The sequence below is a fragment of the Danio aesculapii genome, chromosome 10 (assembly GCF_903798145.1).
Source record: "Danio aesculapii chromosome 10, fDanAes4.1, whole genome shotgun sequence".
NCBI classification, from domain to species: domain Eukaryota; kingdom Metazoa; phylum Chordata; class Actinopteri; order Cypriniformes; family Danionidae; genus Danio; species Danio aesculapii.
The window spans coordinates 1984847-1998752 of NC_079444.1; the positions used below are offsets into that span (position 1 = coordinate 1984847).

A 13906-nucleotide genomic window follows, 5' to 3' on the forward strand; every position below is an offset into this window, starting at 1 on the left:
CATAGTTACTATGTTTACTGTGTGTTGATCTGATCAAATCTCTCTTATGTTTACAGTTTTGGCTGGATCCCTCAAAAACCCTTGCTGAGCATAAAGATCTGATAACAAGTAAGTATGCATTAAAATCCCACCTCAGCATCTGCGGAAAACCTTCAGAGATGCTCTTTAATTCATTGTGCATCATGGGATGAAACATATTGACCTTGTGATTGCAGCAGAGATTAAAAATGGATCCGCGCCGCGCGAGACCGAGCCGTAATGATTCTTCAAAGGCCTCCCGATAAAACTCATATCGCCTTTCAAATGATAATTTGCAAGCAATTATGTGGTTAAGCCCATCCAAATAAGTAGTAATGAATCAAATTAGCTTTGCGTGTTTAGCTGCGCAGCAAGCGAAGCATTTGCATATCTACTGAAATGCCAATGTGGGTCAGATTTTACAAAGCGTTTATTTAATTCACTAATTCACGCCTTTGGGAAATTATTATGCATTATTATTTTAGTGTTGATGCTTTTGAATTTTCGTTATTCACTATATAGTGTGTTATCCAGACTAGCTGGTTTGGGTTTAGCAGGAAGCTAAATTGGTCACTTTGTATTACACTGGTAGTAAATTGTGTGTAATTGTGTTGTGAAACTGCGCAAAACTGCCTACAATTTAGATTTTTACTTTTGATCATTACTTGTAAGTGCATGTACAAGTGGTGTGTGATATTAATTGTCTACGATTATGTGGTAACTGTCTTGTGTGAGAGCTGATTATCAGTCACTTTAATAGAAACCGTCCTGAAAGTCCAAATGCATTGACTGTATGATGAGGCCTGCTAGAACGAGCCTAAACTGTAAAAACTGAAGTCATGACAACTTATGTTTTTACATTACTTTAACTTAACTTAGAAATTAAATCAGGACTCGACTTGTATTTTAGGTTAAACTAATTTGAATGCTTTAAGTCAGCTTGATTAATGCAAGTCAAAATAAGCTGAAAGCTGATTAACTTTCTAAATTAATTTAACGTAACATGAAGACATGTTTTGTCATTAATTATGTTTTTACATCAACTTAATTTAGAAAGTTAATCAGCTTTCAGCGTATTTTTTAAGTTACATGAACAAGTTAAAACCTGATTAAGTTAAAAATAATTATAAATTGATTTAAATATCTTAACCTAAAGTTAATCAGGTTTTAACTTATTTTTAGTCAAGTTTAAAGGGCACCTATGGTAAAAAATCTACTTTTCAAGCTGTTTGGACAGACATATGTGCATGTGTGGTGTATAGAGCGTCATATTGGGGTGATATAAACACACCCAGTCCTTTTTTTTTTCAATTTAACAACACAAAAACGGTGAACCAATTGGAGCGGTTTTCAGATCGACCGCTACTTGACGTAGGATGCGGTCCCCCCGCCCACAGAATTGATTGACAGCTGCGTATTAACATGTACCGGTAGTAACTCGTATAATCATTGTGTATCTGTGTGTGTGCGCGTGAACTTTGTTACAACAAATGCATCAAATACTCATTGATAAAGTTCTTACTGTAGTATTTCTCACAAACGTTACGTGAGATCTTCTTCCTTTATGTCTGTCTGTTGTCTGACGCAGCCGAGGGAGGAGATTAAGGCACGCAGAAAGGCATGTAGAAATGGTGGGCGGGGAGGACTAGCCTTAAAGGCGCAGTACAACAAAACCGCTACCTGATGCTAAAAGGTATAAAATAGAAACTTATGACAGGTATAATAAACAATCTGATGGGTGTTTTGAGCTGAAACATTCTGGAGACACAAAAGACTCATATTAAATCTGAAAAAAGGGGTAACCTAGGTGCCCTTTAAGTAACGTAAAAACATAAGGGGCCCTATCATACACCCAGCACAATAAGGAGCAAGACATGTTTGGTGCGATGTGTTGCTACTTTCAGACCAGCGCAGCAGTAATTTTCCCCGCTTTGCACCACGTTTTTTTCAATAGTAAATCCATTTGCGCCACTTTGTGGACTCATGGGTGTGTCAGTGGAAATTAGTGAACTGCATTTAGAAATAGTTTTGGAACAAATCTTTGTGCTTAAACTAAAATAATTATGTAGGCTGATGGATGTCTTGAGCAGAGTAAGTACAGACAGACTGTATTTTTTCGTCCGTAAAATACACTAAAAATATATATATATATTTTTTTTTTACTTGTTCAAACTACTTAATTAAAATGAGCTGAACGAACACAGTTTATGAGATTTCATTGGGACAACTTAATTTTTTTATGTTCAATCCACATAAATTTGTTAAAAGTGTTCAGTTAACCTAATCGATTTGTGTTGGGACAACATGAATGAATTGTGCGCTTAGACTTTGCGCCTAGATCATTAAAATAGAGCCCTAGGTGTCATGACATTGATGCAAGTTAAATTAAGTTGAAACCTGATTAACTTTCTAAATTAGGTTTGGATATTTAACTTCATTTAGGAAGTAAGTCCGGTTTCAACTTATTTATTTAACTTTTTTTTTTAATTAACTTTCTAAGTTAAGGTAAAGTAAAAGCATAAGTCCTGACAACTTTGGTTTTTATCTTACTTTAACTTTAAAATATCAGGTTTCAACTTATTTTAAGTTATTAACTTGATGCTTTAAATATTAACTTGATGCTTTAAGTCAGCTTAATTAATGCAAGTTAAAATGAGTTGAAACCTGATCAACTTTCTAAATTAGGTTTAGATATTTAACTTAATTTAGAAAGTTAATCAGGTTTCAGCTTATCCTTTTTAAGTTGAACGAAAATTTACTTGACTCTTTAAGTCAGTTTAATTAATGCACGTTAAAATAAATCTGATTAGCCTACTAAATTAAGTCAAAGTAATGTAAAAACATAAGTCCTGACAACTTTGGTTTTTATCTTACTTTAACTTAAAGTTAATCAGGTTTCAACTTATCTTTTTTAAGCTAAACGAAAACTTACTTGACGCTTTAAGTCAGCTTAATTAATGCAAGTTAAAATGACTTGTAAAGTTAGGTTGGTTCAACTTAAAAATTGAAGCGAGCAGCATCTTTTTTTACCATGCATCATTCAGGTTAAGGAAGCAAAATAAAATATCCCTGTGTTTTCATCTTTATAACATTTAGTTAAGTAGTATCGCTTATAGTATGTGTCTGTTAAACGCTTGATTCTGATTGGCTAGTGAACATTCTAAAGGTGTGCTGTTCTTTTCATATAAATGCACTGCTAAAGTAGTTCCGGCAGGCTTCGAGCGCATTACAGCTCCATGTCACTACGCTGAATGATTTAGTTATTTTAAACAGTCAAAAATCACATCAAAACACAACTGCGGCTTTTGAGGAGACGTGTAAGAAACTAGTGCTACACACTGGAGCAGTTTGAGGACAAAAACCTGACAAATGTCTCAAATACAACATCTGAACTGTGACTGCAGCTGTGGGGACTGGAGTATAAGTGCTATAATTGAAGCTTTTCAGTTGAATTATCAGAAAATAATCCACACCCGATTCTCTTCACGTCCCCATCACCACCTCATTGTTAATTTTTCATCATCAATTACTCCTTACACATAAGCAAGAGTGCTGTTTTCGCGATCATCGGTGTGTGAGCGAGCATCATTGATATCATACAGCAGTTCAAAACGATCAGGAAGTTCATTTGGTACATTTTAGATATAAAATCGTCCTTTTTTTCATGTCTGACCAATCAAAACGGTTTTAAATAAAACCAGAGCAGAGCATTTGTGTGTCTGAGAGCAAAACTGTACTGTTTTACTTGCTGATTGAATCTGTCAATGAGTGTTTTCTTCTGTCCAGCTGGACCTCCATACACACTGTACTTCGGGGTGAAGTTTTACGCTGAAGATCCTGGTAAACTGAAAGAGGAAATCACAAGGTGTGTGTTCTGTGTGTGAAGCAGTGTGTTTTTATATCCTAGTGGGGTCTCAAGTGTGAATGCACACAGACTCATGGGGACATTTGGCCTAATTTGTCCTACATTTCGTATTTTAAAGTGTTTTAAAAGTTTTAAAAAAATGTAAAAGTGCAGTAAAAGTACTAGTAATGTGTACCTAATAAAGTGGCCGGTGAGTGTAGCATGTACACTATAAAACCATTATGCCTATGGAATGTTCCCTCAATTCACAAAAACGTGTGTGTGTGTGTGTTTTGTATTCCTTATATTGTCAATATAGTAATGCCAGTAAATGTTTACATTTTTTGGTCCCCATGAGGATCATAAATCATCCAGAATGAAGTATTTTGAAACGTGCCGGTTGTTTTCTGTGAGGGTTGTGTTTTGGGGTAGGGTTGGAGTAGGGGGAGAAAATTTAGAGTAGACAGAAAACATGAAAAGATGTGTGTGTGGATGTATTCATGTGCGCGTGGGTCTCTGTGTGTGTGCATGCATGTGTGTCAGGTATCAGTTTTTTCTGCAGGTGAAGCAGGATGTTCTTCAGGGGAGGCTCCCGTGTGCGTTTAACATCAGTGCTCAGCTCGCCGCTCTGGCTATTCAGTGTACGTACACAATCACAAGTGTCTGGGGAGAGGGAAGTCTGGGGTTCTCTCCTAAGACTGCTGCCCCCGCAGAAAATGAATGGATGAATGAATGAATGAATGGATGGATGAATGAATGAATGAATGGATGGATGGATGGATGGATGGATGGATGAATTTCAATGTGGTGACCTCTGATAAATAAGGAAATAAGCCGAAGGAAAGTCAATGAATGAATTAAAGATGTGCATAATTATAAAAATTTAGTTAAGTGAACTTAAAGGGACAGTTCACCCAAAAGTGAAAAATTGCTCACCATTTACTCAAGTGGTTTCAAACCATTTTCTGATGGATTGAAAAGAAGATATTTTGAAGAAAGCTGAAAACCTGTCACCACTGACTGACATTGACTGAAACGAACGCTATAGAAGTCAATGTTTACAGGTTTTCAACATTCTTCAAAATATCTTCTTTTGTGTTCAGCAGAATGAAGAAAGTCAAACAGGTTTGTGACAAGTGGACGATCAGTAAATGATGACAGAGCTTTTATTTTTGGGTCTCTTTAACAAGTTGCAATGGGTTTACTCCCTTATCTGGGTAATTCTAATGGTAATTCTATTTAAAGGTGCTGTATGTACGTTTTTGACTCGTCTAAAGCATTAAAACACCATAATATGTGTGCAGATATTTCAGAAACATGCTCAGTGAACATTCTTGTTTATCTGAAAAACAATGCTAAAGTCAGATATTCTGCTTTGAACATGTTTTCTGTGCTAAAACGTCTATCTTTGTTTTGGTCTATTTAACCCGCCCAATGCCAGTTTAGCCAATTATATTCCAGCACCCCGGGTTACCTTGGTGGAAAACAGCGTAATTCATTCATTTATTCAGAAAGGCTCTCAGAGCATGCATCTGTGACCGAAATGCAACCTCTGGTGGGCAGTAGCAGACTCTGAAATGAGACGCAGATTCAGAGTTCCACATGAGATTATTAATTAGCAAATAATATAAATATTATGAGCGTAAACATTAGGTGAGCAGGTTACATCGTAACCGCGTGTCCTAACAACACACTACGTGACGAGACTTGCAATGATGAGCAGTTTGGCTGTTTTCACCAGACGAAACACGATAGAAATGTAAATACAGCCATTCAGAAGCACAGAATAGTGCACTCACTGCACTCCAGCGATTAATACAGAATTAATACATAATAAACCTCTACAACATTATTAAATGTAGATGCTGAATCACTGATATGTGTTGGTTTGCACTAAATCACACAACCCAGGCTCATTCTGAAAACGTAGTCCCGTGGACGTTTCTGGAGACCACGAATTACGTCGCGGTAGGTACGTATTTTTGCAGTTTTCGTTTGCGCGAATCTGCGAGAGGCCTCTGTGTGCGCTTTTTTGCTTCTCAAATGTTTCTCGCGAGTGCCGTTCACTCCCGTGCTGTTCTCGCGTAAACACACCAGAAGCTGCTGTCGAACGACCGTCTGTCCGACTGGCTGAATGATTGACTGGGCGACTGGTGACCCTCCTCCTGCCCTGAACCCAACCAATTTTACAGATTGACCCGTCCGCTTACTTCCCTAAACCCAACCAACAATTTACAAAAGCCGTCCAGAAAAAGAAAAACCCTCGTCTGATTTTTTCCCCACGTTTAGATAGTCAGGCTCGCTCCTGTTGATGTCCTTAATCTGGTAACCTGCGCTTGCGTTTGTTTTGATCCAGGAGTGCAATACCTAGTTCAACCACTGGGTGTCAAACTTACACACTGCATCTTTAACTTGATAGTTGATGGGTTATCATGATATATCCAGACTGTTCCTGAATGTCTTGCTTTCCCTTTTGTCTGCAGCTGAACTGGGGGACTACGACCCGTACAAACACACAGCGGGTTACGTGTCTGAATATCGTTTCGTCCCTGACCAGAAAGAGGATCTGGAGGACAGCATTGAACAGATTCATAAAACACTGCTGTAAGACAGTAACACACACATCACTGGACAGCTTAATCCAGCACAGATTACACCTCAGAGACGCTGCAGAGACATCAGACGACAAGAGTCAGCGTGATTGAGTGTGTGTGTGTGTGTGTGTGTGTGTGCGTGCGTGCGTGTGTGATGACAGCACATAATATTTGACTAGATATTCTTCAAGACACTAGTATTCAGCCTAAACTGACATTTAAAGGCTTAACTAGGTTAATTAAGCAGGTTAGGGTGGGGGTGTAGATATGGCATGGACGGAGAGGAAGCATCCCCACCAATATCGCTTAACTATTGAAATTTAACTTTTAACCTAGACATGCAGAAAGGGTTAAATCACGTTCTCTCCTTGAGTCCCACCGCCCCCAAACACACATGAGCATTGTGATTGGCTGTGCCTTTCCCTGCTGTCATGTGAGCGGTTAAACCTGCGCTCAGATAAAAGCAGCGCCAAAACTGAAGGGGAGTGTGTGAGATGTGTGTGACACACACAAGTAAGGATGGCGGCAGTAAAAAAGGTGGACAAACTAAGCTTTTTTCAACGAAACGTGTCACATAAACTCAAGTTCGCTACTGAATGAGTCCGTCATGATAATGCCATTAATGCTTGTGTTTTCCCCATGCTTTAACGCACAGTCTATGACTATAGCAGACGGAAATAGTCTGTGAATAGTCTCCTGATCTCTCAGAGTAGCGTGTGCTATTTCAGCTGAAACAGTTCGCCTGTGCTCCATCTTTTATTAATACTCATATATGAGACATGTTTCATTTGTACAATGGCTCAAATAAACGGAGGTCTTTATTAAACTCTCTCTTTATATCAGTTAATAGACATCTTTTAACATTACACTGTCAGGCCTGTAGCCAGCTTATTGAAAGGGGTGCTTATTTGTTTTGTTTTGGAGTTATTTGCCTGATTTAATTATGAGGTATAAATACTGCACTTTAGTAATATGTTAAGCACTAGTTTTTGCTGGATTATCTTGTCGGATTGTTGTCATAACCACCGTTTTTGATGTACCAAATATAATTTTTGAGCATTTTGTCAAATTGCTTACCATATTATTTTACTATTTTAAGTTTTTATTTACAAATGTGCATTTAAACTGTGAGCTTTATATTACAGTTATATAAATAAGGAAAATTAAGAATAAAGAAATATGAAAAGATTCTTATTTTTAAAATACAAATTTATGATCATCTGCCATTACATATTTATATATATATTAGATATCTGTTAGATATATATTAGATATATATATTAGATATATTAGATATCTGTTAATGTATTTTTTTTTTAATAACAACCTGAAGTCTAAGTCGTAAACTGCGTCGCAAACTTTTATGCTTGCTACTACACCTCTGGAGCTGTAGTTAGAAACATAGTTCCTGGTTGTGTTCTATGTCCAGTTATTCCCCCTATGCCCTATTCTTTCCCAAACTTTCAACATTTAAACTTGGAATGATTTTTTAAAAATAAAGCATTTAAGTCATCTCTCTTAGGTGTAACTTGCTTTCAAGGTATTTTTACAATAATAATAATAATAATAATAACAACAACAACAATAATAATAATAATAATAATAATAATAATATTATTATTAATAATAATAACAACAACAACAATAATAATAATAATAATAATAATAATAATAATAATAATAATAATAATAATAATAATAATAATAATAATAATACAACTTGTGGTCTTTCGAACCACCCAAACCCCCCTGGCTGCGAGCCTATTTAATTTAACTTAATAAATTGTATGAAGAGAGGATTAATTAATAATATATATTAAATAATTTATAACAATATATATATTCATTTATTTTGGGTTGTTTGATTTGGGTTGTTTGCGACGCAGTGGCGCAGTAGGTAGTGCTGTCGCCTTACAGCAAGAAGGTCGCTGGTTTGAGCCTCGGCTGGGTCAGTTGGCGTTTCTGTGTGGAGTTTGCATGTTCTCCCTGCGTTTGCGTGGGTTTCCTCCGGGTGCTCCGGTTTCCCCCACAGTCCAAAAACATGTGGTACAGGTGAATTAGGAAGGCTAAATTGTCATAGTGTGTGAGTGTGAATGAGAGTGTATGGATGTTTCCCAGAGATGGGATGCGGCTGAAAGGGCATCCGCTGCGTAAAACGTGCTGGATATATTGGCAGTTCATTCCGCTGTGGCGACCCCGGATTAATAAAGGGGCTGAGCCGAAAAGAAAATGAATGAATGATTCAAACTGCTTTTATTCCAGCCAAAATAAAACAAATAAGACTTTCTCAAGAAGAAAAAATATTATAGGAAATACTGTGAAAATTTCCTGAATCTGTTCAACATCATTTAGAAAATTGACTTCAACTGTATCTATAATGTAGATATCAGAGAACAATTGAACACAACAATGCGGCATCTTTAATATATATGATGACAGGGAAAACCACTTTGAAACTGCTTTCCAGAGGTGTTATCTCCCGTCCGCTGTGCTTGTATTTCAGTCAGACCTCGTCCTCAGATGAGTTCCAGTGTTTGACCGCTGATTGTCATGTTTTTCTGCTCTCGAACGCTCTGGATTACGAGTCGGGCTGATTTTGAAGAGCTCTGAGGATCTGAAGTGCTGCAGATCAGCCAGAAAACACTCATTTCTGCTCCAACACAAAGCACCGCAGGACAAAAGCGCACATTATTAATACGATAAAGCACGTCTTCTCTTTAAAGCGGCTTTAATCCCTCACGCAGGTTTGATCGTCAGCTGGAGGAGCTTGTTTTTTTTGCGGTGGAGAACAAGACGAGCTTCTGATTAAGAGTGCGATTTATTGCCGTGAGCTACTTTGGAGACGAGGGGTTGAGGAATTAAAGTGACTGACTGACTGACAGACGGTAAAAGCAGACGCTCCGATCAACGTCAAGAGCAGAAACGTGAGAGCGCAGAAAAATGAGGAACACTTGGAAGATCTTTAGGCGAGGATAACAAAAAAATCCATCAACTTTAATCAACATACAGTTAAAAATTAAATAAATTAGCTCTGCTGTGAAATGTAATTCTTTTTCAAACATTTTCTAACACATTTATAATCATAATAGTTTTAATAACTCATTACTAATAACTGATTTATTTTAACAGCACATAATATTAGAATATAATATTATAATTATAATATTAGAATTATAATAGGCATTTAGGAAATACTGCAAACATTTTCCTGGCTCTGTTAAACATCATTTAACAGATAAATTAATTCATTCATTCATTTTCTTTTCATCTTAGTCCCTTTATTAATCTGGGGTCGCCACAGCTGCAACCCATCTGCGGGAAACATCCATACACACTCATTCACACTCATACACTACGGACAATTTTAGCTTACACAATTCACCTATAGCGCATGTGTTTGGACTTGTGGGGGAAACCGAAGCACCCGGAGGAACCCCTCGCCATCACGGGGAGAACATTCAAAAACACCAACTGACCAGCAGAGGGTCAAACCAGCCACCTTCTTGCTGTGAGGCGATCGTCCCACCCACTGCGTCACCGTGCTGCCCTGTTTTCTCTAATATTATATCAATGTTTAAAAAGCTTAATATATTCCCGCTTTATTGTCACTCCCAAATACCGGAAACATTTGTTTAGTGGCGTTCAGATCATGCGTTGTCTCCACATTCCTGCATCAGTGTCAGCAGGTTAAATAAACAGCACTTCAGCAGCTTTGACCTCTGAGTCACTCCTACAGAAGCTGAAAACTACCCTGAAAAATCACATCCAGTCTTTCCAGTGAACTCAGTCTGTTAATGATTACAGTTTCTGTAAAATAAATAACATTGCTGTGTGTTGTGTTCTGTTATTAGCTCACGATGCACTTGTTTGCTTTAATATCTCAAATCCCTGCTTGTAGGCTTTCAGTTATTTGTTGTCATTGCAAATCAAAGTTGTTATATATATATATATATATATCGATCTGACAAATTTAAAAATAAAAATAAACAAATTTCACAAATCCGAATGATCTTTTTAGAACAATTTTTTAACGTTTGTTAAAATATTATTATATTATTATTATTATTATTATATATTACTACGTATACAGTTGAAGTCAAAATCCTGAGTTATATTGTGAATTATTTGTTTCTTTTTCCAATATTTCCCAAATGATGTTGAACAGATTCAGGAAATTTTCACAGTATTTCCTATAATATTTTTTCTTCTGGAGAAAGTCTGATTTGTTTTATTTCGGCTAGAATAAAAGCAGTTCTTAATTATTTTAAACCCATTTTAAGGTCAATATTATTAGCCCCCTTAAGCAATATTTGTTTTGGATTGTCTCCAGAACAGACCACAGTTATACAATGACTTGCCTAATTGCTCTAACTTTAACCTAATCAATCTAGTTAAGCCTTTAAATGTCACTTTAAGCTGAAATCTAATAAATAAAATGTTTTTATGACAAATTCATGCACTAATAACATCATAATCCATGCCATAGACCTTCCTCTACATGCGTTTGTGTTTTTGTGGCTCATTCGTGTGTTATTCTCTGTGTTCAGGGGTCAGGTGCCTGCAGAAGCCGAAAACAATTACTTAGCCATCGCCAAAACACTGGAGATGTACGGCGTGGATCTGCACCCGGTGTTCGTGAGTATAGAGCAGGGGTGGGCAAACTCGGTCCTGGAGGGCCGGTGTCCTGCATAGTTTAGCTTCAACTCTAATCAAACACACCTGAACATGCTAATTAGTGTCTCCAAGATCACTAATTGTCTATAAGCAGGTGTGTTTGATCAGAGTTGGAGCTAAACTGTGCAGGACACCGGCCCTCCAGGACCGAGTTTGCCCACCCCTGGTATAGAGCTTTACATGGGTTTCCATTTTAATGGTATTAATCAGCTGCGTTCATCATTTAAAACATACAGTTGACCCAAAAATGGATATTTACTTACTACTTAGTCTGCCTCATGTGTTTCCAAAACTATGAGTTTCTTTCAAGACAAAAGAAGATATTTTGAAGAATGTTCCAAAACTGCACGCATTAACTTTTATTGTAGGAAAAACATAAACTATGGAAGTCATTGGTTTTGATCATTTTTTAACAATATCGTCTTTCATGTTTAGCAGGAGAAAGAAACTCATAAAAGTTTGAAACGAATAAAGGGCAGGTCAGGACTGCAGACAGGCCAGTCAAGTGCCTGTTTCCTCCTCCTCCGCAGCAGCAGCATATGTTGTGCTCCAAAATCTCGATGTACTTTTCAGCATTAATGGAGCATCACAGAAGTGCATGTTACCTTTGCCAAGGGTAGTGACACAACCCTGGCTGACAGACCCTGGCTTTTGGACTTGTAACATGGCTGCAAGCCCAGAGAAGTCAATGGCACTTTTGGACACTGTTAACATAGGGTTTCCTTTTGGCACAGTGCATTTTCACTGGCATTTGTGCATATAACTACATATTGTGGTACTTGACAAAGATTTCCCGCAGTAGTCCTGAGCCCATGTGGTGATATGGCTTATAGATGAATGAGGATTCTTGATGCAGTGGGTCTCTGATGGAGCGGAGATTACGCTTGTTCAGCTTAGGCTTTCGCCCTTGTAATTCACTCGCTGAAATTCCTCCAGATTCCTTCAAACTTTTAATGATGTTTTGCACTGTTGAAGGTGAAATTTACAAATGTCAAACTGTTGATCCTCGGCCCATTTTTGCTCCTAAAGGACTAGACCTTGATGCTGCTTTTGTACCAAATCATAACTACAATCACCTGTTGACATCACCTGATTCACATCACATCATTATTTCAGCAGTTTACCTGATTACTAGCCCTAAACTGCTCCTGTTACAACCTTATTTGAAATGTGTTGCGAGAATCAAAATTGTAATACGTGTTTATTTTAGGGAAAAACAAACGAATAAATCAGGAGGAACACATTAAATAATGTTTGCTGTATTGTCTGCAATGAAATTCAAGTCAAAGTAAAATTGGTTTTGCGTTTTCCCATACTGTCCCAACTCTTTCTTATTCGGGGTTATAAATGTGATGTGTTTGTTTTGTTGTTTTGTTTTTAAGGGAGAAAAACAGGCCGAGTATTTCCTGGGACTGACGCCGGTCGGGGTTGTGGTTTACAAGAATAAAACCCAAGTGGGGAAATATTTCTGGTAGGTTGATGTTTGAACTGAATGTTAAACCTGGTGAGGACATAAATCAGTCAAAGATTGACGTTTTGTCAATATTTACTCACACTTGTGTTTTCCCAAAGTCTTTTAGACATCTTTTGATCATGTTTTGACTCACACTATTTTCACACAGGGCTATGGAGGTTTGGATTTTGTTTCTGCTTAATAATTGAAACCTTTATTGTTATCTTTAACATGTATATATATTTTATTTTATAAATATATATATTATTCTGCTCTCACTCCCGTGTATCTCTTCCCAAAGTTAGACAGACAGATAAACTCTTTCCAACACGTGAGATTGTGGGAGAATGCTGCTTTATTCCATGCCACATTGAGTATGTTGAAACAGAGTGAAACTATGTAAAAAGATGTACATAAAATGAGCTATAGTTCTCTATGTACATAACAATAATATCTGAGATAGAATATAAATACAAACAGATAATAAACTTACAGACAATGCTTCTACAGATGATCACAGGATGAGAGGATTGTAAGTGACTTCTTGTAAGGTGTTTTTTTTTAAATGAGGCAATTAACTGATTCTAACTGTCAGAATGTTTCTATGGCAACAACAATTTAAAAGAAGCTAAATCACTAGGCATTAATATATGGATTCTAAATGCTAATATTTAGTAGATGATCCAGCACACACATATATATATATATATATATATATATATATATATATATATATATATATATATATATATATATATATATATATATATATGGAATGTGATACTGTGATACAAAACTGCATGAAATCATATGTGACATGCTATAATATCATATATCACATTGCATCATATCACATGACATATGATGCTTTAAAGTTCCTTTAATGTCATATATCACGTCATAAGCAGTATAGTTGTAGATTTGTTCTTAAAATATGTTTTAAGCACATCATATCGAGTGATATATCATACATATCATATATAATATCATGATTATCTTATTGTAAATCATATCATACCATATATCGTATCTCTGTTGTTCTTTTAAATGATGTTTTAAAGTATATGTGAAATCACATGATACAGTACAATATGATTTGGCCAGATACTAAATGATATGACATCTGATGTATTATATGATTTGGTATGATAGTACTTTTGACACGGTCAGGCTGTTTTCATTTGTTTGGGGGTTTTTTGTCTAATCTTCAAGTTCTTTGACGTTTGATTTATTTTGATTTTTTTCAGGCCAAGAATCACTAAAGTTTATTTCAAGGAGACCCAGTTTGAGCTGCGGGTTCTGGGCAGAGATGTGAGTCTTCCT

The 13906-nt window shown here is 36.6% G+C and overlaps 1 protein-coding gene across 1 annotated transcript in view; it reads left to right on the top strand.

The window, feature by feature from the left end:
- Positions 1 to 13906, top strand: part of epb41l4a (erythrocyte membrane protein band 4.1 like 4A) — a 91537-nt gene that overhangs the window by 43763 nt on the left and 33868 nt on the right. The window contains exons 3-9 of the mRNA XM_056466929.1: positions 57 to 108; positions 3805 to 3883; positions 4406 to 4503; positions 6346 to 6466; positions 11004 to 11091; positions 12513 to 12601; positions 13831 to 13894. Coding sequence (XP_056322904.1) covers positions 57 to 108; positions 3805 to 3883; positions 4406 to 4503; positions 6346 to 6466; positions 11004 to 11091; positions 12513 to 12601; positions 13831 to 13894 — 591 coding nt within the window. The remainder of the gene's footprint in view (positions 1 to 56; positions 109 to 3804; positions 3884 to 4405; positions 4504 to 6345; positions 6467 to 11003; positions 11092 to 12512; positions 12602 to 13830; positions 13895 to 13906) is intronic.